The sequence below is a fragment of the Cylas formicarius genome, unplaced genomic scaffold, assembly GCF_029955315.1.
Source record: "Cylas formicarius isolate icCylForm1 unplaced genomic scaffold, icCylForm1.1 PGA_scaffold_8__14_contigs__length_24414737, whole genome shotgun sequence".
NCBI classification, from domain to species: Eukaryota; Metazoa; Arthropoda; class Insecta; order Coleoptera; family Brentidae; genus Cylas; species Cylas formicarius.
Genome location: NW_026844361.1, coordinates 6,072,914 through 6,095,840, shown reverse-complemented (window position 1 = coordinate 6,095,840; position 22,927 = coordinate 6,072,914). Strand labels below are relative to the sequence as shown.

Genomic DNA, 22,927 nt, shown 5'->3' with positions numbered 1-22,927 from the left:
CTATCCGTCTCTTACCCTTTGCAGGTGGTATCCTGCGAATCCTCTTCGATCTCGCGAAACTGCGCACGCTCCTGCTATGGCTGTGGTATCGTTTCAGGTTTACGAGCGAGGGGGATCTCTAACTGCCTGATCGACGCTCCCGAAAGCTCGCCGGAATCGTCGGAGGGGCCGCCGCCGCCGCCGCCAGGCGGCGACCCCCCGCCGGAGTCGCAGGTGAGGTGCCGACGGTTCAGGCCCCTGACATAATGCGCAGGCCACACCCCCTTCTTTATTCCGTACGACCGCGGCGCCGCCAGAGGGCGGTCGCGGCAGCTGTAGATATTGTTTGATTTTTTTTCTTTTTTGAGGAAGAAAACAATGTGTTTGATTCGAGATTACATGTGCTTTTTTCGGATATTGGTTGTTTCGTGAAAGAAAGACCCCATATATTTATGATGCGAGTTATTTTTTATTACGGTGCGAAATGTTGGACGCGGACATAATTTTATTTCACTCTCTCTATCTCTCTCTCTCTCTTTACATTACCATTGACAATTTTTACAGAAGATTGCTTTACGCTGCTGTCGAAGGACGCAATTGCGTTGACATCATCCCTTGAAAAAAATAGTAGACTATGGATAGTCACCATAAATGACAGAAAAGAAAAGCATCTCCACACCGATAAAATATATAAAAAGTCGTTAAGACATCAGTAAAAAAATATATATGCTTTTGATGTAAGACTGTTTGTTGTGGGTTTGTTACGGTCCTGCATTAATCTTACGATTTTTGGTTAGCCTAGACCTGGACTACTTGATGTTTTTGACGCCTACTTTCGGTATATAAGTAGAAAATGGTTGGTCATCAAGATATTCATTATCAACTGTTGAGGAGAAAATGCTGAAGTGGCACTTTAACAAGGGCTCTGGTCCAGACGGAAATCCTCCCTTGGTATTTAAAGCTTGTAGTTTTGTTTTATACCTCCTCCTTTACTTAATTTTTATTAAATCGCTCTCATCGGGCATCCTTCCTGATTTCTGGAAATTAAGTTACTTGAAACCCATCTGTAAAAATGAAAATAAAGTAGACATCTGCAGCTACAGAGCCACACTTTTCGAAAAGATTGTTGCTGGTTATTTGGGTTCTATTTTTCCGAGCAGTTTGTTATTTTTTTAACAAGAGATCCACAGAATCTGGTTACTTATGAATAAACAAATTTGTTGGCTTTCTTTCCATATTTATCTCTCTCTCGGAACTAATAATTTCCCTGTCTGCGTTTTTAATACACCATTACCTAAAATTCAAGAATAGTGACCCAGAACAAAACTTCTTTCCGTTCCCTGACCGCTCTAAGTTGTTTCTTTGTTATGGTACCACTCTAACCTAATAATTAAAACTAGAAACATTTATTTAACATTCAACGTTTTAACCCAGCTCAAAATGGTCCAAATATCAGCTGAAGGTGAGCACTTGAATGCTCGAAACATGTTCTGAGGTCTCAACGCTCTTTTTATATATAAAAGTAGGGTTTTACCTAAAATTTTTGTGGAGGTGGTTCGGTTCTCTTGAGTTTACAAATCCACTTTGAGAGCTAGACTACTCCTTGTGATATTATTGATATATTAGTAACGCCAAATGGTTGCAATCCTTGGTTCAGCATACAAATAAGCATTTTTTAATCCATTGGTGTTCATTTTTCCAAGTTGCGTCGTCAAAAAAAATCTAACGATTTTCTTTTCTGTGTAAATAACGACTTCTTATACCTCTATCACTACGGGTTCATATTTGTCACGATATTATAATAAAAAAATTCAGCATTTTGACTGTCATCAACAAGGATCTCTTAAAACATTTTTAAGTTTTGTTTTTGTAGGCTATAGGCTATAATTTTCCGCGCCCAACAATTTGTACTTTGACACACGGCGCAGCACGTATTGGAGATCGCCTTAAGCTTAGCTCTTTGACGTTTTTTTTTAGGTTATATTAACCTTGCGAGCGTACTCGAAACTTAAGATAATCTCAGAGGCGGTAGTTCAAACGTCTCGTCACGATGATATTCGCGATATTTTAATAGACTTAAGGGCGGCAGAAACATGTTCCGTTTGTGTACGTAAAGGTGGCTTTATACATATTTATATAAAATCCATCGCGGGGAACGCAAAAGAAAAAAACTTGTATATACAATGTGACACTTATTTATTTTTGTAAACGATTTGCCCCGACCCCCACTCGACGACGAGTGTTTCGCCTTTTGTTTCCGTCGGGGCGCATTTAGGTAGCTGAATTTTGAGCGATAGCGTACGAAAACAGACCGTATATAAGGGATATCAGGGGTGTAAAAACCCGTAAAAATAGAAACGCCGCTTTTTGTTTTGAGAGCACACTCACGTTGTATAATTCAAAAGAATTAGTCTTCGGGACACTTGTAATTGTCACCTGTTATCAGATTTCGATAGTAAATTTGTGAACTTGTAGGAATAATCGACATCCAACTAAAAGAGGCCGCATAAATCGTTAATAAAATTGCCGTTGTTGTGATAAAAATTGACAAAATGGAATTTAAGCAAAAAACCCCTTGGATGTCCAGCACTGGCAACATTGCCTCAACCCGTGAATATTTTGCAATTAGTTGTTAGCAATTAAGGGGTCAAAAATAGTTCTTTTTTTACTTGTAGCTAACGCTACAAAACAAGTTTCAAAATAAAAATGAGGTGTTATGACGATAAGAAATCCTCTAAAATGGCTGTTTTTCTATTGTTAATAACCCATAGCAGAAAATGTGGAACGAGCTTCATACCCAAGCAAAACAAGCCTCTTGGGACATACAAGAAGCTCCGAAAATTTGGAATATTAATACTCAATATTTTTCACACGATCAATTTGTTAATAACTTTTTAGTTTTGTTTAAAATTATTTATTTAAAACGATCTGCAAATACTACGACTACGGGCAATTCAAAAACTCATTTTAAAAAAATGCGAGACATCGTAATTTTTTTGATTGTTTAAACCATTTGCCCAAGTTAGAGATCATTTTTTTGGTTATAAACACACATCTTTTGTTTATATAATTTTCCTCTAGCCGAGTATTATACCTCTTGAAATATTTCGAGGAAAGGTCAACATTGAAGTCTGCCTCAATAAATATGACTTCTAATACGCGTGTGCCAATTATACCGACGCAAACATTAACTCCGAATCTCTATCAGAAAATAGTTTGAATAAATTCGTTCCTAGCGGTTTTCGAGAAGATAATTAATTTCTTCATTCTTCGGACGAAAATATAGCTTCAGAAATTTTTGCTCCTGAAAATTTAACTAACCCCTCTTGTTAAAATAATTTCTCAGTGTTTGTAAATAAAGGTACGGTGATTTTTTTTCTCTCCAGTTATCGGCGATCGCATCGGTTTCCGATTAGTTTTTCTATTTAAACAATTTAAAATATTCCATATTTTTCTAGTCAAAATACGTCCTACGATTTGTCAACAAACAAACTTTCTTTTATCTTACATAATTCTACCTTCCAAATAATATTCGTAAGATAAATAAGATACGCGTTTTATATCATAACCTTAAAAAGGGATAAGTGAATAATAAAAAGCAATATTTTGGTTTTTGCATCCCCCACTAAAAGATAATGGTTTTAAATTTGATAAACCATTTTCACTTTAAGGACTGTGCAGAAAATTGTGCATGAAAAATACAATATACTATAAAAGAAGACTAAAAAGTGTAAAGAACAACAGCAAAAGACTAAAGATTTGAGGTTTATGAATTCTATAGAGAGGAACTCTAGAAAACCGAAGTGTTTTGAATATTTATTGACAGAATCTTGAGTTTTCACTATGAAAAGGACTGGAACCAAAGATTTTTATATGAACAGCCACAGATAAGGACTCGGCGTGTTCAATTTTTAAAGAAATGTAGTGGGAACTACATATCAGAATTTAGAAAAGTGATATTTTTAGACGAAACGTGGATATTTTCCAATGGAAGTGGTTCAAAATCTCGGCTAGAAAGAGTATGTAAAAAGTGTCAAGAGGAAAAGGAGATGTGGCACAGGAAACAGGAAAATTTGGATGCTCTGTCAATAATAGTATTGGACTGCACAAGTATTTTAAATAAACAACCTCTTGGCAGAAAGATATTTGTAAGTGGCTTGAAAAACAATCATTCCATTCGAGGAGAAGTTTTCGGCTACCGTCTCTTGGAGACTGTCAAATTTTCATTTCTTTGTTATAGCTGCCAAAATAAATTAAACTGTTTAATATTGTTACTAATAAGATAAAATTCAGTTGATTATTAAGTTATAATTTTTTTTTGTAACATTTTAAAATCTGTAATATAATTTTTGTAAAAATAATGTTATGTGGCAGTCACAACGCTGTTTGGGTATATGTAATTCCACAACATTTTCGTAGTCTCTGTGTTTTCTGATTTCATTTTTATGGTAATACTGTACTTGAAACTTTCGGAGCCTCTTTTGCGGCCCAAGTTTCGTTTTGCCAGGATACGAAGCATGCTCAATATACCCTGCGATTGTTTATTAACAATTAAAAAAGAGATGTTTTAGACCGTACAAGTAGAAAAACTGAATTATTAGTTGCCCAATCTTCAAAAGGAAATATTGAACATGGATTCATTCATAGCACTTTCTTCCTTTCGAACTCTGATATCAGGCGACAATTTCTATGAGAATCACCTCGATTAGACTCTAATTCGACTGGGAAGTGCAAGTGAAAAAGATGATTTTTTTATTTATTATTTATTGTTGTGTATTGTTAAGTATATTTGTGATTTCGTCCGAGTTGTGATTGTGGAAGTTTAGTTTCAACGAGCTATCTGGCAGTATCGAGAATTATATACCATGAAGATATTTATAGGAACTTAGGCCGCACATCGAAACTCTTTTTTTTTCCTCGCTTCGTCGGATATTTAATAATTGTTACGTCAGTTCTCGTTAATGCCAGCGGCGGGGGTGCGATACGCGCGCCGATGAGAAATTCTAGTCGAGTAACTATCCAAGTATTTCCGTTTTTTTTCTTTTTTTTTGTCATTTAAATGAAGTACTTGAAGTTTTTTATTCTAGTCACGCGATAGAATAAAAGAAAATTAATATTAAAAAGTTATTTAATAGCGAGAGGAAGGTACTATTTAACAGAAATATATATTACTCGAACAACATTACAAAAAAAAAATGAAAGAAAATAGCTAGTACGATATATCTAGGCTGCTAAGGTTGTTTTTTTCTATTATTTCGAATGTACATTCGTTTTGTTTCTCGGTTCTTTCCGGCGCTGTGTTTTTAAATTATAGTTATTAATAAAATCACGAGGTTGTTTTATTTTTCCCACATATTGAAGATCCTAGAATGCGTTATATCGTTGTGACGAACATTCTGGAAAATGAACTAAAATTTTTTTTAAAATTCAGTGATCATCTGAAGTAGTTCATTGGCGCAATTAATTGATTAGTGCAGCGCATCACGACGTCGATTTTTATCAAGTTTAAAATAACAAATGATTATGTAACCTTCGAAAACACTCTAATTTTTGAGAAATTAATTGAAGTTACTTGTTTTATTTTTAATAAGAAAATTAATGACCTGCTTACCTAATATTTGCATATTTGATAAAAACCGATTTGCTTGCAATATGAATACTATAACGGGCTATACAAAGAGGCTACCAAACCATTCACGAAGAAATTAAGAAAAATGAAGAGAGCAGTATTTGCGAAACCGCCTTGTTGTTGAACGCAAATCCACAGAAAACGCGCTGCCGCAGAACAATTGAAAATCACTTAGACATTTATCAGTCAATTGAAAACAAAAATGGAGATTTAAAATTGCAAGTGTTTATTATGAGAATGGATGGTTGTTTTGATTGTGCAATGGTGAATTTTTAACCACACATTTAATAAATAAAGCAGTACGGCAGTACATACGCCATTGTTATATTTTGAAAGCGATACTGTTACACTGACGATTTTGTCACGACCAAATTTGACCAGTGTAATAATTGACATTAAATAATCTTCAATCAAATTCAAATTTTTGTTTAGATTAACTATGAACAATAACTAACCATAGTTATTCTAAGAATTTTTGCGATACTTCAGCAATTTTGCCAAAACCAAAACATAACATAACCTCTAAATATTATGAGTTGGTTGAACTGTTAAATGACATCTTAGACGTCAAATACATTGAAATTTGTAGTGTAAAATCAACACCACTAGTAGGAGGGCAAAAAAAAACAACCTTCTAAAAAAAAACTTGTAATGTAACTTAAATAAAACCGTTTTTCTTCCACATAGATATTCTTAATGAGGTACATGCAAATCCTAAACGTTAGGACAGTGGAACTATTTTGTAAAATGACTAGAATAAAGTTTCCTCTACAAGAGTAGGTTATTTTACATCCATATGTACAGCTGTCAAAATAGATAACGTAAATGGCGTTAAAATGTAAAAAAGACTCATTCCTAACGGTAAGTACGCTCAGTCGATTACGAGATGGGAGGTGTTCTCAAAACCATGCTTTGCCCAAAAACCAATGGCTTTAAAGCTTCTAACATCCCCCGCCAGCGACATCTGTTGCCTTAAGTTGAACGCAAAAAATAGTGGATTTCACTCAATTTAGTTTCGGCGTGTTAAGTGCTAAATGCACACAAAACTGGCTACATTGGAAGACTCGGAAGTTGATTATCGTTATTTGATGTAATGGGAAGCATCCCGCTCATAAATAGGATTATTCTCACTACTGAAAAGATTGCGCTATTACCCCCACTGGCGGCGGATCTAAAGTAAAAAAAAACACCTCTTCAGCACGTGTGGCCAGGTTTTGGCGGCAAAACATCGAATGCCCTCCAATGTTTATCCCTCGATTCTGCTTTTGCATTTGGAATGAAATTTTTTTACGTTTTGCAGTCGCCATAGGTTGGGGCGAAACATTTGCCGTGGGTGTTCTTGTGCGCCTGGTAATAGTGCTTCATAACGAACACTTTCCGACACACCTCGCACGTGTAGCTCGACTGTTTGTCGTGCGTCTTCTTGTGTTTGAGGAGGTTGTCGTTGCGCGAGAAGCACTTGTTGCAAATGTCGCACTCGTAGTTTCTGATACCCGAATGCAACGTCATGTGCCTGAGCAGGTGCTCCTTGCGCATGAACGACTTGCTGCACTGAGTACACTTGTAGGGCCTGAAGCCCGTGTGCAGTTTGATGTGCTGGTAGAGGTGTTCGCGGCGTTTGAAGCTTTTCAGACAAATGTCACAGGCGTGCGGTTTGACGACGTCCGTCGGTTCCTGTTTGTTGCTCTGATGGTCATTTTTTAAATCCGAATTGGCCACGGGCGGCGCCAAAGCTGGGGTTTGATGAATAACGTTCGAAAGGCTGGCGTAGGTGGTGGTTGTGTTGAAATCCGGATTCAACTGAGCCGTATCTAGTTCCGAGGTGTTGCATATCACGTTCGCTAGATTATTGTTTGCCGACATACTCTGCTGGGAGTATATGGCGCTCCCTTGGTACGAAGCGTAACCGTTTTGAAATTCGGATAGGGGAAAAATCACAGTCGGTGCCGCGTTAGAATTGAACTTCTGGGGCTGGGGCGTGCTCTTGATATGGGGCAGACCGTCCCGTTTCTCGCCGAACAATTCGCTCTCGTGCGTCAAGTCGATTTTGACGACGTTTTCGTCCGCCTCTTTGGACGGTTTCTTGCTTTTGTCGCACTTTTTGCCCTTCGAGGCGCTGTATGAAGCATCTAGATCGCATGGCTGCGTGATATTGATCACCTCCCCGTTAGAATTGACCAAAACGTTACTCAAAAGTTCCTTGGGTAGCTGCTGGACGGTGCTTTTGATAGCGGCGTTCAGCAGGTTCATGTTGTAAGCCATCTGTTGTTGAGAGCTTTGAAACTGTGGCGCTTGCTTTTCGGTTTTTAATTTCGTGGTGTTTGCGGCCGTGCTCGGTAACTGTACGGCGTAAAATTGTCCCTCCAAAGGGCTCGGCTTTAAGTTCAATACGTTTTGCGATGGGACCGTGCTTAAGTTTATGTTCGTGGATGACACTTCGGACGTGGTTGCTACTGTAGACACGGTATCCTTTATATAAACCTAAAAGCAAAATTTAAGAGTTAAATTTATCAACTAGTTATTGATGATTTTAACGAAGATGGCAACAAACATACAAATAATTTTTAAATCCTAAATGTAACCAGCACTTTGCAACTAAAGAAGTCAATGTATCTGAAATCTTATAGCTATTAGATAATAAAGTGCAAGTTATTGCAATTGTCGCAGAATACTGGCAGCCTGTGCCATTGTTGTTTCCATTTTTGGTGTTTGATGATTATCTCTGTAACTTTTTCCCATTTTTGCGAGAAAAATGCCTAGCCGCTGGAAAATTTGTTGTTTGCGGTCAAGACTGTACAGAAAAGGTTGTGCCTATACAGTGACTTGTGCCTTATGTCCAAGTTAATTTTAACTATTTAAAGGTGGTTTAGATAGAATTTCCATTCACAAAATTTTAAGCAACCTGGCAAACAGGGTACAAAGGGCAATAAGTGAAACGGATATTATACACACAGAGATACCACAGGGTATAGTACTAGGGCCGACACTTTTCAATCTATATATTAAAGGGCTCACGTTCAATATGAACTATTGTGAAGCCAAGAATGAAAGTCCTACATTTACAAATTTATTATTCTTTGTTTGAAATCATAGTTTGCTTGTTTTTCGTCATAGGATTAGTTGAATTTAGGTACTTAAGTTTGCTTATATAAGAGGCAGCCCATGGGGGTCCCTTAAAACCTAGTCTCAATAAAAATTTAAATGTAAGTAGATTTTATTTGAAATCAATGTCAAACTGAGTTAACAATGAAAATAAAGTAATGTTAAGGGGCCCTCACCTTTCCGGATTTTTTAAAGTCCTCCGTCTGTCTGAAATTTTTAAAATAACTGGATAGCATGGTTTCTGAAGTGACGCACTCCTCTCTAAACAAGTTACACACTTCCAACTGTTTGATGCACTTTGAGCACACGACTTTGGGCAAAAAATCATCCTCCTTCACCTAAAACGAAACTCCCATCAGCGATATCGGTCGCGGGCGAAAATCTCGGCCTTTTTACGGTTATCGATAGGCAACTTTTGATCTTGTTCTGTAGCTGAATTTTTTTCCCGTCTTCCCTGAATATGTGCGTGTGCGTCTTTTCTTTTTGGATGCTCTGGGCACACAAACGACACAATTCGTAAAAATTGACGCGTTTATAGCCAGACATCGTCTTCGTAAATTTTAATTTTTCATAATTAACGCGGTTTTTAGAATGTTTGCGGGTTGTTTACTTTTTTCGGGGTCTGTCAAAATTAGCTGATATTGACAGCGTGCAATTGCCAATTTTTCTTCACCTAATATTTTTTATTAAATATAATTTAACATTCCAGACGAGAATTAATACCGTTAACTAGTGTTTAATCCAACAATTTCGAACTGCGTAATATTCATAGAGAATTAATATCATAGCTTCTCAGAGGCCGTTTATTAGCTGCGCCATCTATTCTGAAAAGCAGTTTGAGAGTAGTTCAAATATTCCAGTTATTTGTCACAACAATAACAAAAAAACTTGGTCGTTCTAAAACGTTTTTGCTTTAGATGTGAAATTTAGGACAATGTCCGATTTGGTGGCGAAATGCGTTCTCCGCGTTGAAGTAAAGGAACAAGAAGGTGGGAACTAGATATTTTTGAATAGCAATTATCGAGCTTCTGAATATATTTTTTAGAAGCTAATACTCTGCAAGACCCTGACCGCAAACAAAAAGGCAGGGGACAGAGGAAAGCTCGCAACCTACGGGTCGAAACTTTTCCAAGTCGCTTGGAGAGTCCCAGGGAAGATTGGGGACTTCTGCCCGTGTGCTCTCGGGAACAAACCCCTGTTACAGAGAAAGATCCACAGGAAATAGCCCAGGAGCGTGGAGAAATAGGTTTTTTCAGTGGTAATCCGTTCGTTGAAATTACAAAGGGCATACTACACCTTTATAAAGAAGAGTGAGTTGGTTTATTTATGTACTAACTTTATTTTACATTAAAAAAAAAAGTAAAATGCAAAAGTTATGGTATTTTTTATATATAGGAGGTACCAAAAAAGGACAGTATATCAAAGTTATATATTTTTCTAAATTGGAAATGGTTTTATTTCATAAAAGGAAATATCTTTTTTGCGCTGATTTTTATTTATTTATTATATTAGGGCCTAAATTAGCCAAAAATAAAATCGTCACTTAGCGAATTGTCATAATGAAACAAAAGACGTGGCGTTGGCGTCAGGCTTATCGCTATTAGGTAATATGGTGGCCCTATTACAGTAAAATTTGATGGGCCATAAGCATCATTGACATTTTAACAATAATATAGTTAATAATAACAATTAATATTAAATCTACACATTACACCCTATATCTTTTGTATTAGACTTGTATCTTAATTAATTTGTTTTAGTGTATTAACAAGTCGCAAAGATGCTCTAACTCTATGTTTATTGGGAGTGCCATGTTCCATGACATGCCACGATATGTTAGCTTATACAGCACCTTGCCATGCTGATATTTCTCATATTCGAGTGTTAAGAGACTCATCACCCAACCAGTATATGTGCCTGCTGACGTAATAATCATTATCCTATGTAAGTGCCCATGTTCTTAGTATTGTTTTAGGTTTAGAAACCACGATGCTGCCGTGGAATTCTATTTAACCTACAACGGAACGCCATTTAGCACACTCGAACCTGACATACTATGCAGAATTGTGTGGGTGTCTCAAGTCGAATGGGCCCACGATGGTTCAGCTCCTCCCGGACATACAGAATTGCCCACGTGTCCAGTATGTCTGGAACGAATGGACGAGTCAGTGGACGGTGTGTTAACGATATTGTGTAACCACGCTTTCCATGCCAATTGTCTCGAACAATGGGGCGACCTGACGTGCCCCGTGTGTCGTTGCGTGCAAAGCCCTGAACAAGCGGAAACCTCCGAATGTGAGAGTTGCGGGAAGTCCGCACCATCTCCGGACGCATTATGGATTTGCTTGATTTGCGGTCACGTAGGTTGCGGGAGGTAATGAGATTTATTTCGATTTTTTTTTATTCCATATCCCCACCTCGTAGATATTTAGGTGGTCATGCGGCTTCCCATTATCGAGAATCAGGACATTGCTATGCTTTGCAACTTGGTTCCCACAGAGTGTGGGACTATAAAGGTAGGGTTGTTACTGGCTTTCATCTTTTATGCTGTGTTATTGTTTATAGGGGACAATTTTGTCCACCGACTTCTGCAAAATAAAGGTGATGGCAAGCTGGTGGAAGGGCCACCATCTGAGGCGGAACATGCACAGGAAAAGGTTGACTCTGTTCAGCTGGAATTCACATATTTGCTAACTTCTCAGTTGGATCAGCAAAGGATGTACTTTGAAAACAAACTATCAATGTAGGTTTGAAAACTTTGAGGTTCTTATATTCTGAGATGTGATTTTCCTAGGCTGGAAAGCCAGCTATTGGACGAAACTCATCACCTAAGGAACAAAATTGTCACGCTGTCTGACGAAAACAAGCAGCTGCGAACGAAACTTCACACGGCTACGAAAGAAAAACAAGCGCTTGAAAAGAAAATTCAGCAGCAAAATTCCAAGTAAGGTTTGGCGGTAGTGGGTTTAACTCTGATTATTTTATTTACTGGATTATGACGTCAGCAAGAAAAGTAGATTTTGGCGGCCTTTTCGCAAAATTCAGTGTTGTTTCCAGACTGACTTCAACTTTACAAGATTTGAGCGAAGAGAAACAGCTCGGGAAAGCGCTGAGGAACAATCAACAGCAATGGCAGACGAAAATGTCTAAATTAGAACAACAGTTCAATGAAATGAAGACGGTGAAAGATAATGAAGTGAAGGAGCTTCAGGAGCAAGTGCGAGATCTTATGTTTTTTATCAACGCGCAACAGGTGATCGAGAAATCGGGACAAAAAGAAGAGATAGCTGAAGGTTCAATAACGATAGGAGACCCTCCTGAAACGTCGAAAACTAAACGGGGACGGAGACGCAAATAACTTGTTACTCACTGATATTTACGTTTTTTCCGTTATCTTGATTTAAATGTGCGAATGCTACTAGAAGTATTTACTCAATAAATTATAGCGCATCATACCAATTAATCTCTGTTTATCCCATTTGTCACATTAGATAAACGTTTTTATTCTCAAACGTAGTAAATAAAAACAAAAATTAACAACACAAAGGGCACTGTACGGGCCCATCCCTTTAATTTGTTGAGCGACTATTAATTACGCTCTACGATAATAGTAGCCGTTACTTTTCTAAATTTTTTCCCGTGAAACTTCAATTTGATAAACAAACGGTTATATTTTTTTTAGCGCACCTCGTATACGCTGGTAGTTCAAACGTTCTACATCAGCTGTGCGCGTCACATGACGCGCGCACCGCTGCCAACAGTCGTGAAATGCCAAAACCGTAGAAAAATACACGGGTCGTGGTGGCGTCCGAATTTCCGGGTCGTTTTGCGTATTAAATCAAAAGGCCGGCATGGGCAACCAGCACGGGCTCCAGTCTATCAAATCGGGCTCTTCGACACCGAACTCGGTAGCTTCGTCGAACAACGGCTCGAGGAAGAGCATCTCGCGGACGGCCTCGGGCGACGACATCGAAGATTCGACGGAGAACCAGTTCTTGATGCCAGTCGAAAGGCTCGCCAAGGTGACTTGATTTGGTTTTCGGTTCGACTATAACGCCGTGCAATTCGCAAAGTTTTTGCGAAAAGAATTTGTTTTCAATTAAAGTGGGTTGGCAACGGTGCCTTTCGATTCAACCGCCATGTTTAAATTGGACGACGGGAAATGAGGGAAAAATATAAATACATTGCAATTTGTTTTGAATGTTTTTTTTTCAGGTCTTGTCGAAAAAGTCTCAAGCCGAAGAGAACGTCTCAAACGCGGTCACGAAGAGCGTGTTTTACGTTAGTATTTATGCTTGAAGTAATTTATCCCATTACTTTTGTTGGTCCCCATGTAGCACTACCTATTTCCGAGGTATCCGTTGCTGGCCGAGAAACTCTACGATTATTTTGTCCAAAATAGCAAGGCAAAATCTAGCCCGCTCAGCACTAACGAGTTCAAGCAGCAATGCGACAAGTATTTGACTGTGAGCAATTGTCTTTGACAGAAAAAAAAAATTCTAACGACTTTATGCAGCTTTTAGACGACCAAGCGATCAGGGACACTTTCGTATGCATGTGGTCTACCTTGGATGAAGAAAAAAACAATCTCTTAATAACCACAGAGTCTTTTCGCTCCCTACTTATGTGCGCGTACCATATAAGCATGGATCATTATTCGGACGGGCCGCAAATGTGCTTCTCTATCAACAAAACCTTGAAAGCCGTAGTCGACGGATGCTTTTATCAGAAAACCAGCCTATCCCACCAGTTCGTCAGCCACTGGCTGGAACACAACACTCCGAGACTGCTGTTGCCCTTACACAGGTTCGCGGTCCATGCGATAGCTACATCATGGCGAACCTTGGAACAAAATGAGCCCCCCACATCTGCCGGTAAGCATTGTCTGGCCAAATACTAATCGATTTCAGATCTCAACAGGTTTTCTTTTCATTATTTTTGCGTTCTTGTTATAGGCAGCATGTTGGACGAAATGCTATTGCCTACAGGTAAAAATAAATCGTTTACCGGTATTTTATGTGTTTTATAAGCCTAGCTTAACTAATCTCTCGCGATACTATTTTGGTTTTGTTCCTTGGGCCACAAGTAGGTAGATGATTAAACTTTTAACGCGTTGACATTGCTTTTAATTTAATCGGAGATAAAATGGAAACTATATTTGCCTATCTGTGTAACCTTTCTTCATTTCCATCTTTTTAACTCGCAGACACCTATCGTTTTTCTTTAAACTTTCTGCAAAGTTATGTCGCATTCTGTTACGGCAGTGACGATCGATTTTGGTTTTCGAAAATTTTTTGCTATTTTCAGACGCTGTTGCCATTTACTATTATTTACTTCGGATCGGCCTTTTTGCTATGAATTTACCATACCTGCATTTTGCGTCATTTTCTTATTAAACAGCGATTTCCTTGTATGAACCTTAACTTGTATTTTCTCATACATTTAATTATCCTACTAATGCCAACACGACACAAAAATTAAAGCTGCCGAATTGACGAACTGTCAGTGGGTATGTTGGTTGTTAAACACCACTAGGTTTTTATTGATTGAAAACGAGAGTATGTCTGCGCCTGCGCATATTTTGCAAAATTTATTAAAAGTTAAAAGATTAAACTGTTATTTCACGTTCCTTTCACTATGTGTTTTGTGAAAATTGAGTTCTATATAGTTTAGAAACACTTTTAAAACACATCCAAGGGATGAACAGAAGCCAAGAAAATCGTAAAATAAAAGCATGAGGAAAATACCGAATTGTTGTAATTTCTTTAATTTATATTTGCTTAGACTAATCTACCATAACGGGCAAATAGGCGCTTTGGGATGACGGCTTGTCATATTTATGAATAACTTAAATATAACCTCTCCAATTCCGATAGATAGTGATGACGTCATAGTAATGGTATGTCAAATATATAACCAGCCGTTTGGGTTTCTTTATTTTTAATTTTTGTTTATAGCTTTTTAAAACTAAATAAATATTGCACAGAACGTAACTTAACATTTTTAGTAAGTACTTCCATCTATTGGGAGGTTTATGACTTCAAAAAAAAACTGTTTCTTTTTGTCGATGATCAATTTGCCAGTTAAGGGAAGCAAATTACCTTGGATAATTTAGCAACGGGCCACCATACTTAACTACTTCCTTTTGGTAGGCCCCCATTATACAAATGACAAATGACTAACTAAATTTTCCTAGAAAAATGTTTATTAAGATCATTCGATTAAAAGTGTATTTGGTCCAGCCTATAAAGTTCGCCACTGTAAATTAAGTTAAAAACTAAATAAATAAAATTATTTGTTTCTCAAAGAGAATCGGAATTGTCACGCGAAGTCAGTAACTTCAAGTACTTGTCGCCCAAGGTATGTTCGACAAAGTCCTATTCTTATTGTTTTTATTTAGTTGCCGAAACTGTTATGTGCATTTCAAATTATTTTGTTGTTTAATATGTCGCTTATGCCTTGTAACCAGATACCTTCGCTTCCATAAGCTCTTTTTATATGTTGTCCGTATCAAATTTCTCGCCCTTTGTCCAAGAAATAATCATTACGACTGGGATTTTTTTTTATTTATTACGTTCCAACTAACAGTTTTCGCAGTTTAAGGTTTTATTATGATATTCAATAGAGGTCTATAAAAACATTAGCTTTTACTCCTACAACAGATTTAATATTTTTATAATTTAATTTTAATATAGATTTAATATTTTTATAAAACAACCTTATGTTTTATTGAAAGAAACGATATTGCTATAAGACACCTAGGTTTCATAGAAGTTTCCCAGGTGTTTAAAAAGTGAACCTGATGAACACGGTGTATGTTATGGGCATTGGAATTTCAAATTAAGATAATAGGTAGATAATACTACGGTGGACATTTGAACCACTGTGTAGTACATTGAAACATAACCTGACTATAATTCTTTTCAATTGCAATGTTTCTTTAAATTGTTGTCCTAGGTCTAAAATGAAAAAAAAAAGTTAATGCAAAATTCAAGAGAAAAGATTAATTCAATTTTATTTTTATTTTTTGAAGTCGTGTCTGTTTTTAGGCAAAATGCGGCTAAGACGAAGTGTAATTAAGAAACTGATATATATTGCTAGCAATGAACATACCAGGTGGATTATAGAACGAGGGCAAGTTTTTTTGCATGATGAAACTTCAACTCTCGAAAATATTCTTGAAATATAACCGTTTGCCTTCAAACAAAACAAGCAGCCTGTCAATGTAGTGAACACACTTTCTTAAACTTTTTCCACATTTTCTTTCCTATAGGAATTTTTGTTTTTCTTCTTTTAATGAATGCTTTTTGAAATTTGACTACTACTTGAGTTGACTTGACTACTTTTTGACTACTTTCTGGTGGAAAAAATTAAAGCATAGTCCTTTCTGAATAATTTTCGCCACAATTAGATTGAAATAAAATAAATAGTTCTGAAAAATGAGTTTTTTTTAGCACACAAGTTGCACAACGTCAACTACAACACTAATAAATCAATGATCTCAATTGTCCGCCGAATGGATTAACATTTGAACACCAGGTGGCTTCCGGCTTAACTTCAAATCTCAATTTTATCTTTAATTTAATTGCAAAAAAATTTAACATAATTTAAAATTTTCTGTGGTCACCAAAATTACACTTTAAAGCGCTTCAGTTTTAAGAAGGCTGAAATGTAAAATTATTGCGAGCTGTAATATTTATCAAGACATTTTCATAATAATGATCAAAGTGAAAATCTATCTAAGCAAAGTCGCGTTGACGAGGACGCCAAACAATATGGGAAAAGATGAAGCGTGAAGGGCATTGTTTGACGCTTACAACCAATGCAGGTCGGTTTTATAGCGATAATGAAATGTATTACTTACTAGTTTTATATGGACTAAAAATTGGTCACTGTTTTTTTTTTAAATTTACTGTGTTATTTGACCCTGCAACTTGGGCAATTTGACAAGTCTACGAATATTGGTAAATGTAGTTCAAAATTCCTAAATGATGCCTTTTTAATGGAAGGGTCTGGACTATTCCATCATCCTCCAGGTTTGTTAACAGTAGAACAACTTCTAAGTAAATAGTCATAGAATGACGACGGATTCTTCCTACGGCTCCTGCAATTATCTCATACGGGATATCCGTTACCATTTGGCCTGGTTACCAGCGTGAATACAAAGCATCCGGAAACCGTATGAAGAAATATATACATAACGAAATAACATATTACAAATCCATATACATCCGCTTACGACAAACACTATTTCCCAAATTTATAGGCACTGCGCCTCTATCAATTTAGATAACAAATATACACTATTTAATATCAAACGACACTAAATTCAACAGATTTCTACATTTTATGGGACCGGGCAGGAACAATAAGATATTCCATTTAAGTGTTCTGGTTTGGTGATCAATTGATACGTCCTCAGGTTTTATGAAATCTAAAAGTAACCGTTAATATTATAAAGCGAAAAATGTTAGTTGGGCGTCCAGTTTGTAGTCTTAGGATCTTCAGTATTAATCATTCTCCAATAATTTTACCATATTTTCCGTGAGTTTAATATTTACGTGTTTCCAAGGTTTGGAACTGGCCACGCCCGTGTTGGAACAAGTCGCGGGGCCGTTTGGCCAAGGCAAACCGCTTCACCCGCACCTGCTCACGATGAGCATGTCTTGGCTATTGGCCGGCGCCCTGCCCCCGATGTATTCGCGGCCCCAGAAAGCTCACTCGCCGAGCAGTAGCGGCACGGGCTTGTCTAGCAAATCGTTTCTGTCGAAGATAGCGTGCGCCATCCCGTCCCACTGGACGCTACTGTACGATTCGGACGAGCAGGGTCTGGGCGCCAATCGGTTCTTGCATCACGTGCTCAACTACAAGGGCCCCACGCTGGTCATATTCCGCGTGGAAAACAACCAGAAGTTTTGTGTAGCCGCGCCTTGCGAGTGGAAAGAGTCACACCACTATTGGGGCGGGGAAGACGCCGCCATTTTTCAACTGCTGCCCAAGTAAGATGGCCGGCTGGAGACCGCGCGTCGCGCGTACTTACCGTGTATTGTTTAGGTTTCAGTTGTTGGAAAAGGGCTCGAAAATATTGTACCTTAACACGACGGTGAGGGGTTACCCCCAAGGGCTTAGGGCCGGGTCCGATCCGAGAGCCCCCAAAATTATAGTCGACGCCGGTTTTGAAAAAGTTTGTATCGTTTTTTATATATACAAAACTTCTGGATTCCTCCTGCTTCAGTTGTTGTTGAATCGAACTTGATGACGTTTCTCCAATCATCCTGTTGGCTTCTTCTTAACTGAAACTGGCTCGCTGTTTCTCTTTGAGGGGGGCTAAAGGAGTGGCATGAACATTGTCTCGGATGAATGATTGATGAATGATATTGGTGAAAGGTAAAGACCTAAGTCGCGGCTGAGATTGGAATCAGGCATTCAAGGCAATGTTCATGCCGCTCCTTTAGCTCCGCCCCCTCAAACAATATATAAGCAATTACTCAGTAGAATGCGAACCAATTTCAGTTAAGTTCTCAAGAAACCAATTGGCGAAACGTCAAGAAGTTTGATTCAAAAACAACCTACGCAAGAAGAGTCCAGAAGTTTTGTAAATAGTATTACAGTAGCCCGTGGAAGTTTTTTTGAAAAAATATATACAGGGTGTAATTGAAAGGATATCTTATAAATGGTAACAATACTCGTAAGGGTTGCTGCCTGGTATTGCGTTGAAATCTCGTATAAACATCGCGCCACTGGATCTTTCAGCTAGGTGAAATAGCCACAGTCGTGATGACTTATTATTTTGTATGTTAACAATACAAAGAGTTTTCGGTTAATTTTCAAGACGAACAGTGCTCATCTCATAAATTTAAAACTCCAAAAAAAATTTTTTTTGGTATTAACGTTGGCAAGATTTGAGTGCCAATAGTCTATTACATCCAATTAAGTAAATAGGTTTATTTAGCGCATGGCTAGTTTTATACATACATCACTACAAATATATTTAAAAAATGCCACTAAATACATGTAAATATAGCACGGCTATCTTCTTTGTAAATAATATTTCTTTCGCTTTCTTACAAACAATTTGATATTACTCGTTTAGTTCATTTGGAAGAGCATTGAAAAGACGAACACCATTTCGAAACAAATGTTGTTGCATAGAAGCTGTCCCCTCAAACTCCAGATAGAAACTGTTGTTTGATGTAACATTATGACTATGCTTTTCACTTCTTTGGGTCAAGTAGTTTTGAAGATGTGGCGATATTAAATCATTTTTTATTTTATAAATTATGATAATTAAATCGTAAATCGATATGGGTGCATATCGACTACAACAAAGAACGACCCGCATTGCCTTGTTCTACAACAACTGTAACCTATGCACCTCCTCTCCAATACTATTATATAACAATAACCTAGAGCAGTGTCTCAACCCCTGACATATTCTGTAAAGAAATCCAATCTTTTTACCAATTTTCTTACATAAAAAGTCAATATGAAAAAAAAAGTTGATTACGCGATCGTATTGTTTTGTTTACTCACACTAGCAAGGTTTCCCGATTAATTATTAGCGGGCACATTGCTAATCACATAAATTGAAACCGCAAAAATATAATCGGTTTCATTATTAACACGTTAAACTGTTTCCATTAATTTTGAATAAATTCGAACAGCGAAAACGGTCTAATCCACTACACTGACCATCAAATTAAAACGCTATTAGTTCGTCAATAGTCAAATCATTCCAAATTACGATAGGAAAGACTCGTGTCAGATCAATTTCCAGTGTTAACCGTCTTTGGCCATTCTGTCAGCCTTTCTTTTTAATCCCATCGTTCCTGCCATATTTCTAGCAAGTGTTGTCTTTCTTATTTTTCCCGTTTTTTAACGCATTGTTTCCTTTTCTTCGGCAATTATATCTTCTGGTGGTGTGCGAGTTATTACCATAAGTGCTTTTGTCCATACTATGCGGTACCAGGTTGTAATATGTTTGTAGCATTCTTTTATTTGCCCTGTTCTATATTATCGCTCCATAGAATTCAACTGATTTTACTGTGAGTTGTCTTTTGGACCTCCAGTTTTAGGCATTAATCTGTTGAGTTTTCCTGTGACCTTGCCCGCCTTTTCTATGATCTTTTTGAAGTGACTGTGCATGGTTATATTTCTATCTAAATATACTCCTCTAAGTATTTGATAGTATCTTAACATCGCCAGTTTAACGTTTGGTCATATTTTTTTTTCCTGCACTAACTACGAAAACTTCCAGTTCATTCTAGATTAGACTGCATTAGTAACCAATAACATTATATTGTTTTAAATTTTGATCGAAATAAAATAATCTAAAACAATTTTTGATTCACACACATATCGTCAAATTTTTTGTTATTAATTAATTGAATCGATCCAGCTTGTAAAAAAAAAAACATAACTCGAGCCATAACAAGACACATAAACGGTATATTTGGTTAGTTTTGTGCTATAACCATGTACCATATTAAGTAACCTAAATAGATTCTGCAGTGAATTTATCTAAATTTATGCAATACCTGCCCCAAATATGTTCCAATCATTTGGAAACGTGTGCGGTTGCGGTCATAGTTGTCTTATTCGTGTGGGTAAGGTTAGGATAACCTTTTTTGATCCGATTTGAATCGAACAAAATATCTATTCTGCATCACGGTGCGGTGTCAGTTCGCTAGTGAGGTTTTTCAATGTCAGTAGAATAACACCCTGTATATTCCCTTTGGCGGAATTGTTATAGTTATGCATCCATTTAGATCGAGTGGCAGAAAATTCCATTTTATATTGAAACAATCGAAGTGTGGGGTTGCGGAGACAACGTGCAACGCGAGAAACAGTTGGAGGTGAAAAAGTGGGAGGTGAAGGAGGCGGAAAAGCAAAGAGCGGTCAAATTGAGCGCTGCCGATTGGCTGGACCATCCCGATAGGTAAGCGTTATTCTGACGGAGTATTCGGATATTGACCGTAAGTCCTAGGTATCTGTTGGAGCTCGCCGGACGACCTCAGTATCATCAGAATCAGACCTAGCCCGAGGTTTAGACTCTAATGCCATGTACACGAGTCCGAAATTACTTAATTTATTGATATTACATATTAAAATAGCAAACATATGCTTAATATCAAGTAAACATTAGGGTTTTACGTTACTTAACGAGATAGCGCTGTGACTTAAGAATTTTTACTGAAAGCGACAGCATTTATGACGTTTTCAATATACGCCGAGACTTTGGAAAAGGGAAAACGATTTTGGTTGGTTGGGAAAATAATGATGCTCTGCATTACAATTAAATGAAAATTTGGATAATACTTAAATTTACAGAATGTAAGAACCAAACTTAGGGATAAGTGAATGTTGAAATATTTCTATTTTCTCTATCTCTCTGCCTTCTGTCTAAACATGATTGTGTTAAAATTATTATCAGACAATTATGACGCACAGGACTCAAAATTTTGTCGCTCAAAAAATATAGCACCCTTTTTCTTTGTTGTAGTTCTCTGATTTGAAACAGACCTTCAATTTTTGAATCTACCAAAAAGATCGTTTATTATTTGAATTAGGACCAAGTGCTTTACGAATTTTTTTTTTTTCGTCTTTCGGTACATGTGAACTATGAATTTTTTACAGTTTAGTGATTTTGCGGGAGGGGGATCGCTCAAAATGTGCCAAAGTTTAAATTTGAACTGATTTAAGTTTTTTTTTTCTAAGTTACAAGAGGCCTTGCAATTCTGTGCCTTGGATAAAAATGCAGACACCACTTTATTTGCCACTCTCTAGTCTTTAAATCGTGTTCGTAAAAGCTTGTCATAACTGAAAATAAACCACACTGTAGCAATTAGTTTTGTTTACTAAACTGCCTTTCACATCAGTATTAACATACCTTACCTTAAACTTCCCTATCATAATCAAACTCAAATACAAAAAACTTATATATTTACACTTTTTTAGTACAATGCTGTTTATATACTTTTTGGATAGCATCCAAAGCGGCCATGTCTTTGGCGGTTTTTATATTTTCGCCCCAACCTACGAAAATATAGGTAAAACTAATTTCCACGGCAAATTTCACTTACCTATTCCGAGTAGCTTCTTATCGCTATACAGACCGACCTGATAATTCGCCAAAATTGTATTGGTGGCTGACTGGTTGCATAACCTAGGTTCCACTTCTTTAATTCCTTTACCTTGCAAGATGTTAAGGAGGTAGTCGAATGGGTTTTCTGGACTCCAGATATCAAATAGATCTTTTCCATTCATCTGAGATAATAAAAAGTCATTGACAAAAAAATTAGCCCTCTCCAGGCTTTGAGATTGCTTCAAAGCAGCTACAACGGCTTTAAATGTATCTGACATAGTCTGATTTTCTGGAGGATACTCCTAAAAATATGAAACGGCTCACTTAACATAAAACAAAAATGCAATTTTATAAACCTTGGCTAAGATAAGGTCTTTTAGCCCTAAATGCCTCGCTACATGGGACAACATCTCTTTACTCATTAAATACTTTTGTACCGCTTTAACAACATCTTCAGGGTACAATTTTGAGTATTCTTCCGCAATATATGTAGAGATAATGCTTTCTCCCTCTTTTACTAGGTCATGATTGTGAACTGCCTCTGATATTTCTCCTAAACAAAAAAGATATTTACAAACTTCAATTAATTCCATATATTTTACCTTTTTCTTTCTGATTAAACTCCAGCAAATTTGCGTACTCTGTTTGGATGAGGGCGCGTTTTAAAATGTCCCGTTTAAAATCTTCCCCCAATCGTTTACCAAAAGCAAACAGTTCCGCTTCATAATTCCATTCCAAATAAGAAGATCGCGGTTTTTCGGGCTGAACTCCGACCTGAGACTGCCTTCGCTTTAATTCCTTTAAAGTTGGAGCCACCCATCTTTTAATAGTTCGCTGATCTAAAAGAGAGTTGGTTTACGTCCCGATTATAAGCAGAAAAAAATAATTACTAGGCGCCCGTGTCAGGGCTCCGCTGGGGACAAATAGCAATCCACTTGCGAACGTAAAAGAATGTTTCCAAAAGCTCATTTTATTATAAAATGTCTTGCAGTGATTGGTTGGTTATGTCCCATTTGTTTTACTATTGGACACATTGCCAAAATCATTCGACCAAATGTAATAACAAAGATCTTTTCTACTCCTTTATTAACACTGGGCACAGAAGCATAAAGCAATAGCCCAGTTTTTGTAAT

At 37.2% G+C, this 22,927-nt stretch overlaps 5 protein-coding genes across 11 annotated transcripts in view; 3 read left to right on the top strand and 2 right to left on the bottom strand.

The window, feature by feature from the left end:
- The window catches only part of LOC132705780 (tau-tubulin kinase 1), a 54,893-nt gene extending 49,598 nt beyond the window's left edge, over positions 1 to 5,295 (top strand). For 5 of the 6 annotated variants that reach the window (XM_060676635.1, XM_060676638.1, XM_060676636.1 and 2 more), the window contains one exon: positions 98 to 5,295. In XM_060676635.1, the coding sequence (XP_060532618.1) occupies positions 98 to 246 (149 nt within the window). In that variant the 3' untranslated portion in view covers positions 247 to 5,295. Of the gene's footprint in view, positions 1 to 24 lie in introns of all 6 variants that reach the window. The other variant, XM_060676634.1, reaches the window with a different exon arrangement.
- A 976-nt stretch (positions 5,296 to 6,271) lies between these two features.
- Positions 6,272 to 9,384, bottom strand: LOC132705950 (zinc finger protein 616-like). The gene is made up of 3 exons (XM_060676935.1): positions 9,107 to 9,384; positions 8,887 to 9,048; positions 6,272 to 8,089 (listed from the first exon to the last, which is right to left on the bottom strand). The coding sequence occupies exons 1-3, from the start codon at positions 9,254 to 9,256 to the stop codon at positions 6,896 to 6,898; spliced, it is 1,506 nt and encodes a 501-aa protein (XP_060532918.1). The 5' UTR covers positions 9,257 to 9,384; the 3' UTR covers positions 6,272 to 6,895.
- Positions 9,385 to 9,516: 132 nt separating this feature from the next.
- Positions 9,517 to 12,356, top strand: LOC132705948 (BRCA1-associated protein). The gene is made up of 8 exons (XM_060676931.1): positions 9,517 to 9,699; positions 9,756 to 10,020; positions 10,471 to 10,635; positions 10,686 to 11,084; positions 11,135 to 11,226; positions 11,276 to 11,453; positions 11,505 to 11,654; positions 11,768 to 12,356. The coding sequence occupies exons 1-8, from the start codon at positions 9,645 to 9,647 to the stop codon at positions 12,066 to 12,068; spliced, it is 1,605 nt and encodes a 534-aa protein (XP_060532914.1). The 5' UTR covers positions 9,517 to 9,644; the 3' UTR covers positions 12,069 to 12,356.
- A 99-nt stretch (positions 12,357 to 12,455) lies between these two features.
- On the top strand, positions 12,456 to 21,557 carry LOC132705949 (uncharacterized). Of its 2 annotated transcripts, XM_060676932.1 has the most exons (9): positions 12,456 to 12,732; positions 12,926 to 12,991; positions 13,048 to 13,176; positions 13,227 to 13,584; positions 13,666 to 13,698; positions 17,283 to 17,709; positions 17,765 to 17,894; positions 20,479 to 20,648; positions 20,697 to 21,557. In XM_060676932.1, the coding sequence occupies exons 1-9, from the start codon at positions 12,562 to 12,564 to the stop codon at positions 20,746 to 20,748; spliced, it is 1,536 nt and encodes a 511-aa protein (XP_060532915.1). In that variant the 5' UTR covers positions 12,456 to 12,561; the 3' UTR covers positions 20,749 to 21,557. The 2 variants fall into 2 exon arrangements, with proteins under 2 accessions (XP_060532915.1, XP_060532917.1); XM_060676934.1 differs by lacking the exon at positions 13,666 to 13,698.
- LOC132705951 (large ribosomal subunit protein mL44) lies at positions 21,406 to 22,817 on the bottom strand. Its single transcript, XM_060676936.1, has 5 exons — positions 22,685 to 22,817; positions 22,397 to 22,633; positions 22,151 to 22,347; positions 21,793 to 22,096; positions 21,406 to 21,745 (listed from the first exon to the last, which is right to left on the bottom strand). Exons 1-5 carry the CDS (start codon positions 22,761 to 22,763, stop codon positions 21,654 to 21,656), a joined length of 909 nt encoding a protein of 302 aa, XP_060532919.1. The 5' UTR covers positions 22,764 to 22,817; the 3' UTR covers positions 21,406 to 21,653.
- Positions 22,818 to 22,927: the final 110 nt, after the last annotated feature.